Genomic DNA, 23,625 nt, shown 5'->3' with positions numbered 1-23,625 from the left:
CAGTGCCTAGAGCCAACATCCAATTGTATGATGTAATGCTTCCTGTAGCTAAAGGATGGCTTTCCTAAGTCACAGTGTCAGAGGAGAGCTAAGCTGATATGTGATGGTTAGATCTAATACCATATCCATTAGTTCTGGTTATTTAAAAGTCAAGTTTAAATCACTTCTAAAATATCCCCCTTATTGAAAAGCTTTTTCTCCCTTCCTTGTTTTTTTTTCCCCTTATTGTATTTTATTTTGGTCAAACAAAAGTACATGACTTAGAATTTTAATGTGTTTTATAGCACTGTCTGTTACTCTGTGTAATCAAGCCAGGTTTGGGAATAATTCTAGTTACCCTGCAAGAAATGTCACCCAATTTTTCTATTTTTGCATAATAATAATTACTGAAATCGTGAAGTCCAGCTCTGCAGAACATAAAAAAATCTAGGGACTTATGCAGAATTATCCAGTTTATTGTCTCAAATTCTGTGGAAAGAAAGGGCAGGTTCTTCCTGCTCTCTTGTTGTAGTGGAAGAGAAGTATTTATTTCCTATGATATTTTTGTGTTTGGAATTCTAAGCCTGGGAAGTTCAGCAGAAAGCACAAGTTAAAAAAAAAAAAACAAAACAAAAAAAAAAACCAAAAGACCAACAAAAAAGAACTGAAAACTCATTCACTCAGACATGTTTGCCCAATTTGGGTGGTGGTGGTTGAATTTTAAGTGAAAATACTCTTCAGTTCTTAATTAATTCGTCCATATAAAGTTCAAAATAAAACAAAAACTGTAAAATTTCTCTTCATTTTCATCATAGAAGCATATATCTTGTTGATGTGAATAATTTCTTTGCAGACAATTCTTACATACAAAGTGCAAATGGAGGATGTTCTCTGATCATGTCATGCTAATTTTCCAGTTTATCAGTCATTTCATTTCCAAACTGGAATGACAAGATGATATCACATTTGATCTTAATATGTATCATACAACCTTTCAGGTTTAAAAGTTCATATGAGCTGAACACAACTGTTTTTGCTTGGATCATGTTGTGCCAACAGCAGTTTTTTAGTAACATTCTTTTCTCTCCTGCTCGTCGTAGGATGAAGTGGCCCAGCCTCTGAATCTTTCAGCCAAACCCAAGACATCTGATGGCAAGTCTCCCACATCGCCCACGTCTCCTCATATGCCAACTCTGAGAATAAATAGTGGGGCTAGTTCACTGAAGTCCTCGGTGCCGGCAACATTAGCTAGTCCTTCGGCCAGAGCTAACACAATAGGTAAGCTCAGTTTCATTTGTCCCTCCTCATAATGATTAATAGGTGTTAATGGGAAGTGGGCATTTATCAGCCAGTGCCAGACAGTGGTCTATGAGCTGTCACAGGTTGACCGTAATATTACATTTGTTGATGTCAGTGAAGAAACTCCCACAGACTTACCATTTCAGGAGTATCTTAACTTTTACAGTCTCTGGAAACAAAGACCTGTGTTATTTCAGATAGTGCTTTATCAATAAAAGTTAATAAATGCTGTTTGTTTAATGACATGCATTAAAGACAGCAACCTGTCTAATGGCAGGCATTAAAGACCTGTGACATTGTACTATGTCATCTAATGATGGATAAACTTTAAAAAAACCTCCTTAAGTTAAAAGTCTACGTATGCAAATACATCTTTGCAAAAGTACAGGTTTGATCCTTAGTCCGCTCAAAAGCTGCATGGAGCATTATTTTACCTTGGTCTAATAAGCAAAGCAATCACAAGATTCATTCAAAAAAACAAAGTTTGATGTTGTATCTTGCAAAAAGTCTTGACTGACTGTTTTTAACATTGTTCCAGAAAATAGTGTTAATTCTTCCTCCTGCCAAAATTACCTCTTTGCCTAAAGACTATCTAAATAATAAATGTCTTAGTGGTGATTTTACAAGCCTGATGTGTTAAAGGGACTACTCTTTGTGTGTCTAAGTAAAATGTGTGCATACCTCATTCTTCATCCTTGTAAGTGAAACATTTTATTCCATAAAGTGATTGAATGTAACCTAAATTAAAATTTCAGCGTATAAATCAAGCTCTCTTTAGGGAATTAAGCGAGGGAGATAGTTGTACCTTTGCTACTGTGTGTCTTATTGCTCCGAAAGCATCTCCTGGTGGCCGCTTTCAGGGATGGCACAAAAAACAAAGGAAACCATAGGTCAAACCTTTCAGAAACTGTTTCTGTGATATCTCAGTGCTATGTAGCAAAATGTTTTTGTGTCTCTATGGGTCTCTCCCAAGCATATTGTAGTCCGTATTCTCCCTATATAGACACCAGGAAGACCCATAGTTATGTCCAAAAATCAAATCAGATCTAGCTTCCACTGTATTACCCTCCCACTGTGCGTACATGGTTATTGCTAATGTTGATGAGAGTTACGTATATCAGACAGAGAATATGCTTCTATGCATTTTAGAAAAGAAAATAAGTTTATTTGGTATGATATGTTACAATTATATAAATACTTCATAAATATCACATTGTTAATTGTTAATGCATGTATTATTATTAACCCTACGCTCTTTAGCTGTGGTGGGTAATAAAGTATTTCATCTTTAATTTGCTTGGCCCTACTGCTCTCCATGTACAATGTATCAAGTTTCATCTTTTTCACATTAAATTTTTTGTCCTTAATAGAGTGAGCATCACATTTAGATGTGGAGTTAAGCATCTGACCTGCATTTTAGTGCAGGACATCTCTTGTTCTCTCCTCTTCAGTCTTCTTTCCTTACACACCTGATATTTTTCATAGATTTGAGACCCCTGCAATTTACTTCTTTTAACAAGATGCAGATTTTGAAATGCTGTACCTGTAATGAGTGATAATGTAATTGGATAAAAGCTGTGAGGATGAATGGAGCTTTAAAGGTCACTCTTGTAAGAAGAATTAATGTGTTATACCATTAATAAACCATGGAAAACTGTGGAGCAAAAGATAACATACTAAGTTATTGTTAATGACATAGAGTTCACTACTGTATATCTCTCAGCTGCAAATACATAAAGTGACTTTTTGAGGTTGCTGAGCAGTATCACTGTGCATACTGTATATATAAGATAAGCAGTCCTTAACTGGTACAGCAGCTGGACTGACATAGCCTAGTCCTAACAAAGGTTTATCCTTTAATGGAGGACTAGAAGAACGAAAGGCTTGTGAACACTCTACAGAGTCTTTTCCTACTAACTGATAGGTCAGATCCAACCCAAGTTACAGCAAGTAAAATTCACTACCATGTTGAAACCATTTGGTGATCTTAAAAAGTTAAGTATGAAATTTCAAGTCACCCTCCAGTAAGAGCTACACCACAAAAAATTCTGATAGCATTTTTAGCAAAGGTACTAAGGTCCCTAAAAATGGTAGAGAAACGGGATCACTTTTTATCGTGAGAGATCAAGCCCTCTGCAAAAAGTCACTGGGAAACATGCAGTCATTTGCCAGACAGTTACTTCCACCATTTGAATGATTGGAGCTGTCAATGCAAGGCACAAGGTGTTTGTCCTAGGTGTGCACAGCCCACCTTGCTGGGATGCGATTGAACCGTCACTTTTCACCACTGCTAACTTCAAAGTAAAACCGTTCTCTGAAAGTAGTTCTTCAGGCTACTCAGTTCTCATGGCGTGGACAAATGTTCATGTATTGTTCAGTTGTCTTTGGAGGACATAAACTTACAGCCTCCTATGATTAACAGCATAGCTGTGTTTGGGCATATGGATATGTAGTCCTTTTCTAGAGCTATCCTTATAGCGTATAAATTATGCTACAGACTGAGCAGTCACAAATGTCATGGCTTCATGTATGACTTTAAATCCAAGCATTTCTTTTTGGGAACAGGCATATGTCCGTGTAGTAAAAACAGAAACAACTTCTCTCTGCCCTTTGCCATTATCTGCAACATCTCAATACTAGTTTGGCAATCCTTGTAACTAAATGCATTTTATGTAATGCAGTTCCCCTCTCTGTCAATAATTCACCACCTACCCTAAACAACAATAATTTACATTCAACTCGCTTCTATATTAATCATTTCCCTGCACACCAGCATCTTGGCAGCTACTGAAAAACATAAGGAGTGATTGCTTTTATTCACTGTCATGTGCCAAACTGTCTCAAAGATAGCAGTATTCAGGAAAAGCCAAATAGTCTGGAGAAGGGCATGAGTTCCAGTTCCTAGGCAAATTCGGCTGTATTACAGATTGAAAGTATTACACCTAGCCTAATCAAGAGCACAACCAGCAGTAATACTACTGTTTGTTTGTTTGTTTGCTTCCTTTTTAATTTATTCTGACTACATGCAAGTTTGATCAGTGACAGATGCAAAGTGGGGAAGAAACCAAGCAAGTTGATAAAATGGAGGTTAAAAAAAAAATCAGCTGGTAGCACCATGCTGGTGCAGGTTATATCATTCCTTATGCTGGGAAAGCTGGAATTACTGGAATTCTGTTGGCTGGGAATTACTGAACTGGGTCATTTGATAAAAGCAATGTGGATCAAGTTATTTCATATGAAACTCTCAGGGTTCCTGGGTATTTAGCCAAAAACTAACTGTTAGTACAATTAACAACAGTCAAACCACACAGAAACTTTTCTTTCTAGTTTTTGCGCACCAAGGAAGACGGGAATACCAGTCTCATTCTGTCTGCAGTCTAAAAAAAACAATAAAAACCCAAACCAAACTAAAATCCTGACAGCAGCGCAGCACTGTACTAATCTGACATCAGCTTCTTCCCCTGAAATGTTTTAAGCAGCAAGACAATGTCCTACGTTTTTTTGGCAATCAGCGGATCAGATAGAAGAGTCTAGCAATACAACAAGGATGTGTAATCTGACATGATTAGACAAGGCTCTTTAGGAACAGAACATTCATAATTGAGACAAAGAAAGAGTATTAATAACACTTTCCTAACACGGCAGTTAGCCATTTTATATTTCCTTTCTTTAATCTTAGTGTTTTTCAACAAATCATGGGATTTAATAGCGTGTTTTGGCAGATTAGAGGATTTATGGCCCAGATGTTTTTTGTTCTAAAAATGGATTAGGGTGTAAAGTTTGCTGGAATCCATGGAACATGTTGAGGCAAGCCGGTCATTTTGTGTGTGATTAGTGCCTGCCTTCTGTCTCACAGTCCCTCCATCTGTCACAATTCACCAATGGATCTGGTTAGATTTAGCCTCATGTCACAAACAGAAGTCCCTTTTCTGGGCAATTTCATATTACAGATTCATTTTATGCCGTTTTTATGCCCTAGTTAAAAGACAGAAAGAAGTGCGTGCGTGCGCGTGTGGGGATGTGGAGAGGGGGAGGGAGATTGATAGATATTAGCCTCTCCTTTAATGTTTGAAAAATAGACTGGGGCTTGGAGTCTCCCATCAGTATTCTATCCTACAAATCACATGCAGTTCATAATAAGTATAATCTACAGTACGCTAAAGGAAAAAAATGACAAAGTGTCACATTTAAAATTAAATAGTATTAGCTATGCCGGTGATGCTTGTAACATTTTAAAAGGAAATAATTCAGTGACTACTAAGGCTAAGCCCTAGGCTGTGAATTTGCAGCAAAACAGTGGACATTTGACCTACTATTAGCAACGTGAATAGGAGTGGGAATGTAGGTCCGTGTAGCTGTGGTTTCTTATACATTTCTGAATGACAGGTGGTGGTGGGGAGCATTCAGTGGATGAGGTTTCTCTTCTCAGCCATTATGCATTTCATATCTATAGCAAACCACCGCCACCTGTGGTTTATTTTAATGTATTCACAAGTTTTAAGAAAGGGAAGAATGAAGTGGTCTATTTTTAAGAGTTTGGGATTGCTGGCATGATCAAAGCTTCCTCTAATTCTTATCCGGTTACATCCTGCTGCATACAAACCGCAGGGCTAACCTCTGCAGTGTCAGGGAAATATTGAAACTAATGGGATCGAGTATCAGGACGATGATTTTGGCACTGAGGTTTCTCATGCTTTCTATCCAGGTGGCTCTATCACAACAATAACAGAATTACAAAACATGGATGGGTTTCTGGGCATTACTTTTTAACTCTTTCTCATTAATAATGGTAAACTATTGGTGCTTTACATCGATGAAAGCTAAAGTGTTTTCTTGTAACTTTCTTTTTTTAAGATATCCTTTCTTCTATCACGTCGTCAGGTTATTTAAATGACCATGATGCTGTTACCAAGGCAATCCAGGAGGCCCGACAGATGAAGGAGCAGCTTCGGAGGGAACAGCAGGTGCTGGATGGGAAGGTGGCCGTTGTGAATAGCTTGGGTCTCAATAACTGCAGGACAGAAAAGGTGAGTTTCTGAGACTCCCGTTGCAAAGGGTCAGAGATTGCATTTGGGTCTCCCTGCAGATATGTAAGTTCTTCCTCCTTGGTTTTCCCTCCTTTTTCCTGCTCTATTTTCATCTTGGCCATTTGTAAACAGAATAGTTGCTTCTTTCAAAAAAAAAGTGAAAAGTAAAATGAAAACCACAGCCAAAAGATGACATGAGAGAGAGACCTGGAGACCCTTGGGGGAGAGTGGGGAGAAGGCGGAGGTAGTTAAAGCCCTCACGAGAACTTTGGAGGCCACTAATTCTCTGTTCCAGCCTGTCAGCATGTATTATGAGAAGGTGATCTTGGAAATCTCTGGGTCTAAGTGGAAATCTTGCTTTATGGTAATGCTTACATGTGTTTGTGAGATGAGCTGGATTTGAAAATATTCAAGCTTCTTTAGGAACATAAGCTTTGCTGATACTCAGGCTCAGCTTCTGGGTATTTAGCCTTGTGAGGTTGTCATATATGATATTTTGTGACCATTGCAATGTAGCACTGTCATGTCACGTTAGATGACTTAACAAAATTGAAAAAATGGAGAATTGACAACACAAACTGCGCCAGATATTTGCAGTGAAACTTGGAGGCAGCAGAACGTATGGGCCTTACCACCTTCTGCTTTTGAACTGGCCTGTGAAGCTGTGCTATAACAAAGTATCGACAAAATTAATATTTTCTAGTAAGTTTGTATGTACTGTAACCATCACGTATGTCAAAGAGATTGTGGCATTTGCTGTTTTTCTCTGGAAATACCTGATGTCTTTCCGTGCACTCCCCTGGCCTGTGGAGGATAAATAGACCTGCCAGTCTTTGCTGCCACATTTATAGTGAGCTGTCCTTATAATACTGCCGCCTAAGACGTAGGTCCAAACTCTTGTGTGCATCTCAACATCATATGCTTAGCAAAACTTTTTCCTCAATTCCTCTCTTCCCCTGCAATATTTTCTGAGGTGATACAGCCTTTGTCGTGCAGTACAACAAAGAGGACTGTTGTTGCATTTGGTGTAAACTGAATTTTATTGAAACTGCTTCATGTGGCTTTTCACTGTAAGGCCTTGTGTGAATCACTGACATAGGCAGATAAATAGAATGAATAAAGATGATCAGCTATTTAGCAGAAACTTGAAAGTCAGTCATCCTAGGAAGCTTGTGAGTCAAACAATATTGTCCAGAATGAGCAGATTGCTAATTTGGATAGCTTTCCATTTTCCCTGGTTTTAGATGGAGTTTGATCAATAAGCTGTGAGAAGCCAGCAGTCTGGGTAATGAATGTTAAACGTACATGTGAGTCTCTCGCTACTGTACTTTTTTCATCAGCCTATCCTGGGTGTAAGTGATGTAGAAATGACTCCAATTTCGTGCACTTTCTTGAGAGGAAGGGAAAGGAAAAAAAGAGGTCAGTGTAATAGGTAGCTGGTAGTACATACAATCTCTGTTAGAAGAATAAGAGCCTTGGTATGGAGAGAGAGAAAGAAAGAGGGATGGAGCATGTTTACAGCATTTCACATAGAAGAGTACCAGAAGGGAAAAGGGAAAAGCAGAGTGTCAGATATAAGAAGAAGTGATCACAAGCACAAAGGAATTTATATTCAAATATTTAAGCATTCTTGAAAGGATGCTCGGAGCAGAAATTTCTTTTCTCTGCTCCCCATGTCGAAATGACTTTAACACTCAGCCAGATGCTAATGCAAAGTGACTCAAGCTATTCCTCGCAAGCATAGCTAAATTGCCGTTATTTGTTAAGCGCATTGAATTCAGCTGTGGATACAGCAGTTGGTTGCATTCAGAAAGCATCTGTACCCTTTTTTTCTCTTTTTTTTTCCTTTTTTTTTTTTTTTTTTTTTTAATCCTCCAAAGCAGAGACAACTCTACCTATCTCCCCCCTCTCCTCCCTTGTGCTGGCTGGGAATTGTCAAGTGACAACCGACCAAATCCTTTTGGACAGGAAGCCTTCATCCTGAGTTCTATATACTTGCAAAGCAGGCCTTGTGGTTGGATCAGGAAGCCCATTAAAAGCACTTTGATGGTATGGAAATTCATCTTCATGAAGCACCCAGGCCCCTAAGCAGCATGCTGTTTAGCTGTGGTTACAGATCAGTCATTCACATCGGAGGGCAGTAATTGTGCTGACGGCTTGTTCGGCAATGGAAGTACATAAAATAATCCCAGGCCCTCCACCATGGCATTGCGAGTTAATCTTCTTTAATACAGATCAGCTGTTGTTCTAACACATGACTTTATGCTGGCTCTAGTGACTCTGCACAGCCTTTTGATTAAGTAACAGGAGTGGAACCATCTGCATTCACTTTATTCTGTTACTTTCCTATTGTTGGGATTCTCCTTACCCCTTCTGTTTTCACTTCTCACCCTCAACCCCAGTTGAAGTTTATTTTCCTCTCTAATTCATGCCTCCTGGTGGGCTCGTGGAGGGCAGAGAGGAGTTCTTTTACAACATAGCAGGAAGAAAAAATTGTTTGCTCAACTGAAAATTTTTCTAAAGCAACTGTAGAGTTTGAGGTTTTTGATACAATAAATGCCAAAACTTTATTGGAGTGCACTGATTTTTTTTTTAAATTTTATTTTGAAGTGGAGACAGGAAAGGACAGAACCAAGTCTGAGCTCTCCTAGACTATAATGGCATTTGAATTGCTGGGGTGACCACTTAAGCCACTAAGCGCTAGTTAAGAGGTTGCACTTTTTAACTTGTAGGATCTCCTCAGCATTTGGGTCTCTTGGATTTGACCCAACAGCAGAAAAGACATAGGCTGTAAAGTTTAGATGTTTGTTCTCCTTTCCCATATATGCTCTATGCCGTCCACTGACTGGCCAGCTGTGAAGTTCAGATCCAGACAAACACCCCAACTTCTCTAAAGTTTGTGTCTGTTTGATCTAGGGCTTTGAAGTTTTCTCTCTTATTAAGAGGAAGATTTGAGACAAAGGCAAGTGTTGCTATTTTGAATTAAGTTTTATTCTGTTTTTACCTGTTTTCAAGGGAAAGAAAAAGAAAAAGTTGAGACGACGGGAACTGAGAAATAGAGTGCTGCAATGTTACCACTGAGGTTTCCCTTCAGAAGCTCAGGGTCCCACCAGAGGACTTAGAGACAGCCCCCTGAATTTTTGGGATGCTACATTTGCTCACTGGTTGCTTCCTGACAGGGAGATTTTGAGATGGGAGGTGGAATTAAAAGAGGGTTAGCCTAGGGTAGCTATGTGTCCATGGGCATATTCATACTTAGAAACGTACATTATGTCTATAGTTATGTACAGAAGCAAGATTCTCCTTCCTGTAGAGTGATCTCAGTCTTTATAGGCAGCGAACACTCGTCTGGGGCTATCCCAAATTTTCCTCCTTGCTTTGCTGCAGTGGCTAGTGTAGATATGGAGACCTACGATTCTCTGAGACCTGTTGAGTTTTTTGTTGCATGAGTTGCTGCTGCAGCCTCCCAGTGAAGGTGGGCTCTGTGCAGTTCTGAACATGTATGTTAGACTCTTGGTAGGGATTTGTCTGCCAGGGATAGCTGAGCAGGCTCAGAGCTGGAAGTCACCTTTGTGAGTCTCTCTTAAAGCTCTTGGGGCTTTTCTCCACACATGTCTGTGACCTATTACCTGGTGCGTGTTCCCAGATGGATTGATCCCTGTGGACAGCCCAGACCTGCCAGCTGTAAGGCAGTAGTCAGATAGGAATTTTGTGGAATTGGAGAGCAACTGTGTAAAACGAGTCATAAATAAGAAAAGATTTTTTTAAAAAGCTAGGATGATTTGGGTGAGTCACTTTATGGGCATCCAACTTGGACCATCTTGAGGGATTTGATTTTCAGAGGATTACAGTAAAAAATATGAGCATCATGATGAACATGGATTTTACTAAAACCTATTTTAATTGCAAATGCAATAAAACATATTTTTACATTACTTTTCTTGGAAACATTTCCATGTATAAATGAGAAGTGTGTGTATATGTTTTTCTGGTTTCTTGGAAACCCAGGAGCATAGTTTTATTTGTAATTGTCATCTACAGTTAATTATAGCTTGATATGTGCTATACATAAACAATGTTACCTTTTATACATGTAGCTTAGAGTGCAGATTGTCATCTAGTGCAAACACCACAAATGGGCAACATCAGCAAGTGGACTCTGGTCTGTTTGTTCGGCCCCAAAACTGCCTGTTCCTCTGCAAAGGAGATGTACACAAACACAAAGAGCCAGCATGTGTGTGCATGCATACAAGCCTACAGTGCACTCTTTCAGAGATACGCAGCACAAACATGCACCGAGCTAGCCAGTAATTTTCTGACTATAATCAGACTCTCAAGCATTCGTGTATGTACCCTGGTAACTGTAAAAAAGGAGGAAGGAGGCACACAAGCAGGTATTTGATCATGTGTCTGTGTACACTGGTAGAAACGCAGGTATTGGTTTCTGAATGCTGGTGCCTGCTGCTAAAGGTGCCAGCGGCTGGGACAGTTGTGTACGTGTACACAACCACACAAGCGTTTCAGATGTGTGTGGACACAGTCATATTCATAGCACGCTCTGAGATGAGTACATCCGAATACATGTACCTCCTGTGCGGACGTATTTCTTAACCTGTGATACAAGTTCTCCCTATTATTGCATGGAGTGTGTCCTTTTAAAAGGCTCTGACATGTACTTGTCTGCTGGGCTGTAACTAAAGAGCTATTTGTAACAATATTTATTCCGGCATTGTAAGCAGGAGCCTATTTATTACTCATGCTTATGGCACACCGGGTTCAGGATGTCTTTGCTCCCATTCCCACCCACCCCTCCTCCCACCATCCACCCCACCTCCCCTTCTTCCCCTTAAGAGAGTGCCAAACGTGAAATGACAGTGACCAATGTTGACTTAATGTGGATGTTTAATAATGAAAAAAGTGTGTCAGTTCCAGCGTTAGTTACAAATGGCAGTAAGTATATCGGGTGGCAGCCCTGTAATAATTTTACATCCATCATTCCTTCCTGATGCCTCGCTGGCTGCCTGATGGATGGGGATAGCAGAATTAACTCTTAAGAAACTGCTGTGATCTGCTGAGCTGAAATGAGTTCTGTCCCTGCTCTCCCCCTGGGGAGGAGGGGGATATTAAGAATCTCAAACCAGCAGATCCTGCTGCCTTTGAGAAATAAAACACTGGAGCTCCCTTTACTAAAGACATAAGGAGTAGCTGGTTTAACACATGGGATTTAAATTTCTCTTGCAGTAGAGAATTTTACTTCAATAACTTTTTTTTTCTTCCCCTAACGGTTAAATTTGAACCAGAAAGTCAAGAAAAAACTGGAGGAGAGAAGGGCAGGGAGGAGAATAAAAGAGAAGGGTTGGTAAAACAGACTCTGACCCCATGCTTGCAGCAAACACTGACAGTCCGTGGGTCTGACTAGAGTGAATAAGTTCTAATGATTGAAACTGGGAAGAATGGGACCTGGCACAAGCTGAGCTTCCCAAACAGGTGAAACCCACTGGAAATAACTCCAGAGGTGCAGTACTAATATAAACCAAATCACTTTGTAAGAGCTGAAACCTGCCTGTTTTCATAATCTCCGTAGTATTTTACTGGAAAATACTTTAGCACTCTCAGTGACTAGCAGAGGCTGTATTACCCACAGACATTACATACATGCACACTTATCCCTGCAAGTTCAGCAGACCGCTGATATATATGTCCTGTAATTTGTAGCCCACTCTATTCCTCACTGGCCTGTAAAACACTAGGAAACATGATCAGTGTAGTATTTTTGTTCTCTTCTCGCAGTGTGAGCAGAGATCCATTTGGAGTAATTATTAAACAGTTTGGGGATCAGGGACTATCTTGCAGACAACGGACTGTTACAGTCCCACAACATAAAAGTTAACATACTGTCCTAACAACTGTATATCCCCTTCTTATTAACCTTTTCCACACCCTCTTCCTAATTTTGTCTTGCTGAGGTTATTTGCCAGCAGAAATTCTTGTATGCAGGTTGCAGTCCTCTTTGTTAATGCTATCAACACCGAGCAGACAGTTTTCAAAAAGCACGACAAGAAGGCGAGCAGGTATTATGTCATCCCCCATCCATCACCCTCTATGTCAACCTTTCAGTAAGTCCAGTCAGCAGGCTCAACAGGTTCATTCATGTTCAAGGAGTCCTCTATTCAACAGGGCTACTGTATCTATTGTCATTTCTCCTGAAACTTTTCTTAGATTTAATTAAAAACACATGTCAAGTTTGGAACACCGCAAAGATCAAAATTGGTTTTGCCCAGCACTGGTAACTAAGCATTAAACATTTTGATTTACTTCAGTTGAAAGTTTACTCCTTTTTCCTTCTCCTGCCCCACCCCCCCCACCCCATTTTTTTTTGCCATTTGCTTTGTGGAGCTTGTGTATATTTATATTTACAGCCTCTGCATTTAATGGCCACATGCCTTGTTTTCACAGATGGCCAGTGGAAGACTTCCCCTCCCCCCTTTTCTTTTAGTAAAGCCTGCCTTTGGTTGTGCTACTTTTGTCACTGTGCCACTACTCTCAGTTAGCAAGTGCCTACGCATGGGAGGGGGAGATTCTGCAATGAGGATTTTTTTTATTCACCCAAGGATTTTAGCTCTTTATTTTAAAAAACCTATTTTTTTCCTGATTGACCATCACCTATTAAATGCCCAGATACATTTTTCAAAGAAAAATTAAGCATCTATATTTGTGTGTGTCTTCAGTGCATTGTTCTGGCAGGTATGAATGGGCAGGGTTAGCTAAGAAGAAATGAAACGTATAGAGGGAGGAACAAATTCTGCCCACAGATGTGTGCATGAAACTCGCACTGAAGTCAAGGAGAGCAAACGAAAAGGCAAGGGGAGAACCCTGGATCCTTGCAGCTGCTGAAATCGGAATGGGAATTCAAGTCTTCGTTCTCTCCAAAGGGCCGAGACTGGAAACATTCACAGGCTAGTGTGGATCAGGGAGGACTGCAGCTGTTTATACCTTAGTGGAAATTTATTAAGCTCAATAAAGGTGGATCAATTTCCTTCTGGAAAAAAAGATACAGTTGATTTGGAGTTCTTGTTATGTCTTTTGAGTTTTTTGAGTCTTTGGGTTTAAATTCTAAGCTGTGCCCTACAGCCACAAGAGCTAATTACTTCCTCAGATTTTTTTATTGTTTCTGTGTAATCACGTGCCTTCAATAGCTAGGGCTTTCAGCACATTCATGGGCACCAGCGGCAGTGTGCTACCTCTTTTCAGTGCAATAGAGGCTGAGGCTGATTCTTCTGTGAATTGTGTCCACTTAAGGCTCCTGGGGGTCACCCTGTCCTGTTCTGCCCATCCTAGTATGCAGGTGTTCACTTAGCTGAGTGACAAACAGCCACTACTGTGTTTTGGGGGTGCTGAACTTTACCTTTAGTTGTATGGATGCTGGTGCTGGGAAGTAGACAAGCTAAACCTTGTTTCATGACTGGAAAAATGTGGTGATTTCTTTCATGGAGCCTGGATAGTATGTCAACTTCTTCATTAGGGCTGGAGGAAATGGAAGTAAAGGTACAGCAGCCTTCATAGTTTGAATACCTTCTAGGGAAAAAATGGAAAAGAATAGTCTGTGTATCTGTATTGCTGCTGTGCAGTTGAGTCACCCGTTGTTTGATAAACAATTGCCAGGAAAGCAGAGACTGTGTGCTTGCTTTCTCTTTTCATGCGTGTAGACCCTCTTCCCTAGGATATCTTGTGTGGGTTGTGATTTTCGTCTTTCTTCATTTTCGGTGTGCCACCAGTCCTACCCAATTAACCCTTCCTTTCCTCACTGATCGGCTGTAGCAGCTCTTTCTGACTTGCTGTGAAATCCTTCATTAAAATTTATGGGCAGATTTTGTCCAGAGATCTCAAAACTCTTCACAATGGTGGGAAAATGTCATGATCTCCATCTTGCTTAGTTGGGGAAACTAAGGTGCAGCGACTGAACAATTTGCACAAAGTTACAGACTGTGTCAGCCCAGAAAGAAGTCTAGATGAGAAACTGGGTCATGTAACTCTTAACCTGTTTGCAATCAGCAGATCACAGCTGGATCTGCTCGAGGTCGATGCCTATACTCACACTGTAAAAACTTTTCTAGGAAGGAAGCAGTGTCTCATCATTCTGCTTTCCTTTTGCTTCCTTTTTATTTCTTCTTTCAAGTAGTGGGCTGGGTCAGTCCTACCTGCTTTTTCATTTAAAAATCCTGACTTGCACTATCTCTCAGAGCTCATAACCAAAGAAAAGGAGGACCTCAGTGTCCTCATTTCCTCTAGAGTTGCTGCTTCCCATCACTTTGTTTCTAAGTGAAATAATATATTTTACTGAGGAAGTAATTCTTTCTCAAATAAAGAATTAAAAAAAAAGAAAATTCTTAAGGACCTGATCCCTGCCAAGTTATTGAGGATTTTCCTCTTTTTATTTCAGTGGCCTCTGTCTTGCCTTCAGTGCTTTGAAAGGTACTGACTTGGGAGCCCTTAGAAACCAAAGACCTATGTCCGCAACATATGGCAGAGAAAATGACTACACAAATTTCAGCAAATTCACCTTGTGACTGAATGTCTGTTCCTGAGAGTAGTTAAGTGTCAGAGCCTGCTTGATCCATCTGACTTTCTCCCTGTAACACGTCATAGGACACCTCTCTACTGAGTCCGTATGGCACTCTGTGGAGGTTACAAATCAGATGCAATGATTTCTAGGCGGGATTGAACCAATCTGGAGTTGAATGTATACCGTAAACCAAACGATATGGTTCCTTTACCAAGTGATGTAGCCCCAATTAAGACTGAACATAGTAATTCTGAAAGAAGTACCATAAAATCAGGAAGACCCACAAAAAAAAAATGTACTTTTATTTTCTTGCTTCTAATGCTGCTTTTAGTTTCTGTGGGTGGATATTCCATGAAAAAAAGAGATCTCAGATAAGCAGGACTGAAAGAGCTGAGGGGGTGGTGAATGCATTGTTTCTTCATGCTCAACTTTGATGCAACAACAACAACAAAAAGTCCCAAATGATAAATTGCTGTGACATTATAAATAATCTTTCATCTTCTTTGGTGGTCCACAGAGTTTATATAATTGGAAGGCTAAAACTCTTCTTTGTTGTTTCTTCCCTTTTCATTAGTACAGTAGAAGACTATAAAATTGTGCAGCCAGAAGGGGTTTAACAATTACTGAGTCAACATTTGAAAGTCTCCCTCTATTTTATCATTTTATGCATGTGCTTTTTATGAGTTTTACAGCCCTGCAAGCGTTACTTAAGCAAGGTCCATTGTAATGGCGGATCTGTAGCTGCTCTTATTTTTACTTTGCTTTCGCTTGTAACATGTGCCATCAGCAAGAGGCACAATTCCACACACAAAGAAATTACAAGCTTGAGGTTATAATTTTTAGATAAGATTCAGGAGTGCTAGTTTCAGTTCCTAAAACTACCAGTCTTACTAAGGAGCCTTTGGCCAGTCACATAATGTGTGACTCAGTTTCCCATCTGGTAAACAGAGTTAATAATATTGCCTTTCCTTGTGTAATTTTGTGACTAAATTCACTGACGTGTGCAAAACAGTTGGGCAATGTCATCTGTTACACAGAAAAACCTGTGTCTAAATAGAATATCCCTCTGAAAAGAGCTGGAAATTCTCTTACAGCAGCTATAGGTGTAACAGGATCTGGACTGTAACATGGTTTGGACTGGGACATAGACAGTGTGCACAGTTCTATTTTGAAGTACCATGGCATTAATATGCAGGAGTAGAGCCTGGACTGCAAATAATCAATCATGTGCAAACCTCTGGGCACACCTCTCACTTCTGAGAGTGGTTCCTCCAAGTTCTTCCAACTCTCTGTCATCTGTGGTGCCTACCTACCTCGTGTTTTCCACATTTTGAAAGACTCTGGATGAAGATTTTATAACACAAGCTATTCTGATGTTTATTATTGCAAGAGGCAGAGGAATTGCACAGAAAGATTACTTTTCCGAAGTCTTCACTGATGTCAAATGTAGGATAAGACTCTTCACCTTTTTGGAGAGCTAAGGAAAATATCATGATGTTGAATGGATAACACCTGGCACCACCAGTGTGTCGGATAATTAAAGATGTTTTTCTGTCATAAACAGAAGTGAACTTTCATTGCAGGATCATAGTTGTAGCAGCTAATCTGCGTAGTACTTTAAGATTTGGTGCATGCTGACCGAGGTATATGTCGGAATGGTTGATATTTACTGGGGCTTGCTGAGAGAAGACTTCTGCCTCAGCACCGCAAACCGCATCAGATGCTGTCACAGGCCCTGCTCAACAATCTAAGATAAAAACTAGCTTATCGAAACTCAATCTATTTGAAAATACCACCTTTAGAGTTTAGATGTGGGAATTTTTCCCGCAGAGCAGGATGATAAATAGCTGAACAAACTGCACTTGGAATGGGAGGGGGAAATGGGACACTAAAAAGGACAATAACAGGCAACAATCTGGTTTTTTTTACGTATTGACACTGAAGGGAACAAAGGTAGCAGGCACTCTGTCCATCAGTGCATTTGTAATTCTTAGGTGCAAGAACTGATGAGTGAGTTCTTCGTTGCAGTCCATAGGTAACCCTGTTTGGCTCTCTCCTGCTCCTTTACAAAGGCGTTTTTTTTGCCTGGCCTTTCAGTTCACTTGGATTTTTGTGAAGAGATGTGCTTGAACACTCCTCCTCTGGTATTCCACACTGGCTGTATCTCTGCAGGCATCAAACTGAGAGGAAAAATATTCGTATCAGGGGAAATGGGGGTAGGGTTAGGGGAGTAGAATAGTGAAGAGCGGAGTGTTTCAGTAAAACTGCTAACCTTGAATTATGCAATCGGAAAAACAGCTCTTGCCAAAATACAATCCTAACGGAGTTCAGAGTACTGTCAGTGTTTGCCAAATACCCCAGCCAAAAGGATGTCTCGAAGAGGGGGAGGAGGGATCCGTTGCCATATGCCCAGCATTCACAGTATTGTGGAAGAACTGTGGAGTCCTTCAGGCGTGGAGGCGTGTTCATGGTCTCAGGTGCACCCTCGGTGTTGGTACCATGATCCAACACAAGACAGGAACAGTGAGGTCAGAGAGGAGTAGGCACGTATATCAGACTGTCTTTATTTCTCAAACCTTTCAAGGTTTTGCTTCATGTTTGTGTAGTAGTGGGAGGAGTTCTGGCAAACATTATCAGACTGTTCTGCATATGTTTTGACTCTTCTTGTTTCATGTTTCTTCTATGAAAGAGACTGCAACAAAGTTCTTGTAATTTTTAGATCAATGTTTTGTTAAACTATGACAGCTATCCATGACAGAGAGCCAAGTGACTTTTGCAGCTGACCACAAAATTGAGTCTGACTTGTGGTGCTTAGTCATTTTTTATTTTTTTTTTAATACGTGACACATTCCATGTGTGTATGTGTTTTTCATTGTTCTTTAAATATAATTAGAACATTGCTAGGAGCTGTGGTACAAATCAATCTTCTCCAGCAGCTTACTTTCTTTGATTAATAAAGTTTTAGAAACTTCTCATCATGTTGTGGCTATGGATGAAACCTCTCTGGTTATACTTTAAACAATTGGGCTATTGTGGGATTGATTGCTCTCTACAGTATTATCTTCTCTGGTTTGCCCATTACAATTTTAAATGATCCAGACAACAGAGCTCTTGCTGCCCCTGCGGAGAGACTCTCCTACAATCCAATAGAAATGACCATTAGGATAGTTTTTCCCAACCTCTGCCGAAGTTCTTCATAGAGGAAAAAGATGTTTATAAGATGTCTTTCAGACTGCTGGGGCCTGATCCAAAATGAAGAAATTTGGAAGAAAAAGAATCACTTCATCTTTAGCAAGAGATCCCTATGTTTCTTCTCCTCTAAGAGCAGAAGCATTCCTTACCATTTTTTTTCGCTGCTTTGTGCTGTCTGATTTTTAGCAGGTCTCACAAGCAATTCTTTGCACCACTTCCCCAGGTTTGGACCAACCTTGCCCGTTCTCCCCGGCAGTATTGGTTGTAGGTTGCAGTTGATGCCACTCTTGCGTTGCTCATAGGATGGATAGCATTTTACCTTTGGGGTGTGGAGCAAATCTGAAACGAAGGGATTATCACTCTGGTTATTTTCTTGTAGCTTTAAAAAACTAAAAGCATGTACAGTTTCATTAGCTGAACTCTGTTCCCCATTTCTTTCTCTGCCCTGCAAGACAATTGGATGCAGAGCTTGATAAAATGATAAAATGAGTTCAAGGCATAGTCCAACATAGTGTGCAGGAATGTGCCACTGTCTCCTCAATTCTAGTGCTGTATCACAACTGCTTTTTGAACCCAACACGCCTGTATTCTGCCTGTTATTACTGGATGGTACCGCAGCTTGCAACTGTTGACACAGCTAATCCAACACAGCAGAGTGGTGGCAGTTTTAAGAATGTGTGATTTGCTATTGAATTAAAATAATGATGATAAATAGATCCTATTTTTGTATAAACTTGAAACCATTGTGGATCTCTTGTTTGAAGTTCTTAAACAGGTTCTGTGAGAGGAGGCTGGGCTAGCAATGTCAGCAAGTTGCCAGTTTATTTGGGCTCAGGGAAGATAAGATTTTTTTTTCCTTTGTTTCTTTGGAGCTTCCATAAATATTTTCTCCATAAACTGAAAGACTCTGTAGGAAACGTAAAGAGATGCCTCCAAAACACAAAAGGCCGTAAGTCATCAACCGAATGCTTTCAGGCAAAACAACATGGGAATGCTCATTAGCCCCTTCCGAATGTTTTGTAATTGTAAAATCATTTCTGTACATCAGGATTGGGGAAAATCAGCTGCAGTGTGTTTAATGGGAAGAGCATAGGACAGGAAATAGGAACGCTACTTACATATAGTCAGGCTTTTGCATCCTGCCAGGGTATTGCTGATCTCTTTCTGCTCTCCTAATGCTGTTGCAGAGGCTTAGGAAAGAGCAGGCCTGAGGCTTATTCTTGCCTGAATACTTTTTAAACTTAAGCATTTCTAAACATTAACATAGAAAAGTACAGCTGGCTGTTTTGACATCCCCTCTTTCAAGAGAAATGTCGTGCAGAAGTTCTTTTTAGTTGCCACCTTGTCATTGCTGATTGGATTACACTGTCCTTCTCTATGTTGAAGTAGCAGGGGGTAAATTGTCACGGTGTTGAAAGGGTGGTCTCCCCGCTCACCCATGTTTTGGCTGTCCAGAGAGCCACCTCCAAGCGCTGGGGCTGAGCAGCGTAGCCCCAAAGCTCAGCACTGAGCTGACATTCCTTCACAGCCCCTCTTCGATCATACCTGTGCTTGCTCACTTCATCTAATGTGGCTGTACCTCAGAATGCAAAACTTTGCCCAAGATAGATAGCAGCAGAGCATCTGTAGGCTTGTTAAGTCAAACTCTGATAAACGAGCCATACCCGGTGCGTACCTTGCAGACAGCATGCCAGAGTATTCGCTGACCTTAAGACTCAATCAGATCATGTTGGCAGAGTGTGGTTCTGAATGTAACTGCCTCCGCCTTCAACAGCTGCGTTTACTGCATAAAGAAAAAGCTGTTAAGCCTGTGCCCTTTGCGCTCTCAGCTCAGTTTCTCTAAGAGGTTTATACATGATTCAAGAAAAGTCTGCAACAGAGTAACTCTGCTCCCCCATAATATACCCAACAAGAGGAGAAGTTGTTTTATATTTTAGGTTGGTGGCAGCATTTTTAAATTATTTCTGACATAAAAATTTTTGAACTTTATCATTATGAAGTTGACAGTAAATAGATTTTTTTCTGAGGAAAACCTGTTGACTTCCATTATATATCGGAGATCCATTTGGAAGAAATACAGAGTCAACTTATTCCTGACTTTCTGTCTGCTGACAGGCTGCTTTGGAAATGAGAGCTGAGTTAAAACCAGTAGATCAAAGAGTTTGGTAAAGCTAAATGCCTGAATAGTTCAGGTGCTTATTCGAAGCTTCTCCAAGCTTTCTGGATCCGCTGTGTGTGGTAGTGTTACAGAAACCCTTTTCCTTGTGATAGGCTGACTCTGCTGCACGAGCTTTTCCTGCAAAAACCAAGAGGGTAACTCATCTTGCATGCTTTCGGTGATGATGTGTCTGGTTATAGACAGAGCACCAGGAGTCCAAAAGGGATCCGCAATGAAAATGAATGTGAGGAGTAGGAAAGTTAACTTCATGTTCCCTAAACTGTGCGAGCATACGAAGTTGTGCAGATTAGCCTCATTTCTAACTCTCTCAAGAAAGTCTTTGTGAAATGACTTGCATGAATTCGAACTGTTCTTTGAATTGCAGATACAGGGACATCACATTGCGGGAAGTGTTTCTGTATTCGCATTGTTGTCTTTTCTGCTTTCTTCTGTAATACAACCCAGTGACATTATTAGGCTACATAGAATGGTTGTAAAGTCTCCGATTACCGTGTGAAATCTGAAAGTTTTTTTAGTTTGTTGATCTTTTACAGTCATCAGGAGTGGAATAGAGCAACAAAACAGCAGTCTTTCTTTCAGGAAGAAGCTCAAAAGAATTTTTTCAACTGGAGCCACTTTATTATCATGCCATATCATGTCGTTTTCTTAGCTTTGTAAAAGGCACAGTGCCTAACATTTTGAAATGTTAGTGTGGCTTTTCTGAAAGATTTATTTTTAAACATATGATTGTCAGGAAGATAGAATGTTTATGAGTAAAAGTCATTGGGAAAACAAAAACAGTTGGAAAATGGAACACCGTTGTATTTGTAAAGTCAAACAATTTGGGGGAGGCGAGGTGTTTTGAAGAGAACATTGGAATTAATGGCCCTGGCATGTTGTTCTGGCAATGTCTTTAGACACCACTGCAGCCTGACAGATTAATTGGCAGCACGCACTAGCCTGTTGCAATCCAGGGTTCACAGATAGTTCTGACTAGATGAATGACGGACGGGGTGTTAGTAGGGTTGGGCAAAACAGTCTGGACAAGAACACAGACTGCTGCCCAAGTATCATGCTTAATTCAGACTGACCCTTTCCCAAGGCCTGAATAAGTTTGAACTACAGTTGTTGTTTTTTCCCTATGAGCTGCTTCCTAAAATATTGCCTTTTAAAAAAGAAAAAGGGCAAAGTCATCCATGTCTCTGCACTTTGATTGCAGGCTGGAAATCGAGTAAAACAATAAATACATTGCAAAAGAGCATGTATCATCTAAACCTCCAGTCCAGCTTTGCAGTCCCAGGGACATAGAGTTGAAGTATTCTTCAGATGTGCAGCCAATTTTATCATGCCTAACTAAATCAATCTTTTCAGCGCTATGAAGTTTGCTCATCACTAGCTAATAAGAGTGTTTTAAAAAGAACTTGGTAGACTCTACAACCATATCTTTTCCAGAAAAAATATTATTATGTATTCTTAAGTACCTGGCTCAGTAAACTGTTGTGAATGAATTGTTATCCACCTTCCCTATCAACCTTCTAAATTACCTATGAACTTTGCAGTTACAATGTTTAATTATTTTCCTGATCCAAATCACATCATCTTGCCCATACAGGACAAAACAACACTGGAGACCCTGACTCAGCAACTGGCAGTAAAACAGAGTGAAGACGGGAAGTTTAGCCACGCAATGATGGATTTCAACATGAGTGGAGATTCTGACGGTCAGTACAAATGGCTTATCCTTCTTTCCAGGTTTGTGTGTACATGTCAACAGGATCTGGAGGAGAATCCAAGTGCTTTGGAGGCCTGTGAGGAGTAAGAGCGATTAGCAATAAGTGGCTATGAAACAAGGCAGGAAAAAATGATTCATCGTGTGGTGGTTTAAGTCTGGAGGTGATTTTTAGCCTTCTGTTTTGTACACTGCAGTTCTCAAGACTGGACCAAGAATGTATTTCTGATGGTAAAAGGGAATAAAGGAGGCAAATAGGTGTGAGATAAGCAAGATCACACAGTGAATCCATGAATTATAGACCTGATCATCCATAGGTGTTGCACGCTCTGCATCTGTAGGAACTTTCTTGGTTTGATGAAGCAAGTGAATGATCATTTCTTTCTCTGCTATTGCTTATGTTGCTAGGGAGAGGTAAGCATAAAACCAGGCAGATGCGTAAATGTTCGTTTGCTAGTTAGAGAATTGATTAAGAAGAAACGCCTGATGTTGCCATATATCACCCCCTTCCCATAACAAAAAGAGTAGAAGATGGGTAACATAATATGACCAGCATTCAGTAAGCAAGAGAGGAAGAAAGTAAAAAGAAAATCTACATTGCTAAGTGTTGGGTTTACGTTATATGTTATTAAGTAGTAAAAAATGGTTTAGAAAAGCTGCTTAATGCTTTGTGTTGAAAAAAAAATTTAAACTCTTCATCAAGTCTATACTATGTGATACTGAATCAATAGAATAACTAAAAACTAGATAATATACAATATATGGTATTTCCTACTGCTTCAAGTAAAAGAAAGAAACGCCATTAACCTATTGTGAGCACTGACTCATTGGATGTGCAGCACCTGACATAGGTTACTGATGGCAGAGGAAGCTGCATAATGAAACACAAACTGGGAATATTTTTCTCTTTCTTTTTAGGAAGTGCGGGAGTTTCAGAGTCTAGAATTTATCGGGAATCCAGAGGACGTGGTAGCAATGAGCCCCATATCAAGCGCCCAATGAATGCATTCATGGTGTGGGCTAAAGACGAACGGAGGAAGATCCTTCAAGCTTTCCCTGACATGCACAACTCCAATATCAGCAAGATACTAGGTAAGAATGGTAGAGCACTGTACTTTCAGTAGCAAAACTCAAAAAACTTTTGACTGAATACAGCTGAGCACCTGACACAACAGAATTACTGTCTCTAGAACGTCTATTTTGCTACTTAATGACTGCAGTAAGGGCAACAATGATACGAGCTTCCACTGTGCTGCCCAGCAGTATGCATTAACCATAAACTGAAATGTTCTTGTGTCTTTCTAATTACTGAGATTGTGGTGGTGGTTTTGGTGTGAAAACATGAACTAAATAGACAAAACCAGCTCATTTAATTAGGCTATTGAACAAGTACAAAATGACTGCTATCATTTATTTGCCCTCATATTTCATCTAACCAGATCTGTGGGGTAGCACACCAGTATTTGATTTGTGCCATAGCACTTTCTGTTCAATTCAATGGCCATAGGGAAAAGATCCTAAAATACATCCCTTTTTTTTTTTTTTCACAGTGACAGTTTTAAAGGATTCTTATTATGTTCCTGTTACATTAAATTTTCCTTTAGTACATTATCTCTATCACAAGCTGCTTTTATTCTAAATATCATAGAAGCATAGAATCATAGAATGATTTGGGTTG

General features: G+C 40.0%; 1 protein-coding gene across 1 annotated transcript in view; it reads left to right on the top strand.

The window, feature by feature from the left end:
- Nucleotides 1–23,039, top strand: part of LOC104165602 (transcription factor SOX-5) — a gene marked incomplete at both ends in the record, with an annotated part of 88,159 nt that extends 65,120 nt beyond the window's left edge. Inside the window, 4 exons of the mRNA XM_009705268.1 lie at nt 1,080–1,257; nt 6,133–6,305; nt 21,831–21,939; nt 22,866–23,039. Coding sequence (XP_009703570.1) covers nt 1,080–1,257; nt 6,133–6,305; nt 21,831–21,939; nt 22,866–23,039 — 634 coding nt within the window. The remainder of the gene's footprint in view (nt 1–1,079; nt 1,258–6,132; nt 6,306–21,830; nt 21,940–22,865) is intronic.
- Between the last annotated feature and the right edge of the window lie 586 nt (nt 23,040–23,625).

This window comes from Cariama cristata, unplaced genomic scaffold, assembly GCF_000690535.1.
Source record: "Cariama cristata isolate BGI_N322 unplaced genomic scaffold, ASM69053v1 scaffold18798, whole genome shotgun sequence".
NCBI lineage: Eukaryota > Metazoa > Chordata > Aves > Cariamiformes > Cariamidae > Cariama > Cariama cristata.
The sequence above is the reverse complement of the archived record's forward strand: the minus strand, read 5'-3'. Positions and strand labels throughout refer to the sequence as shown.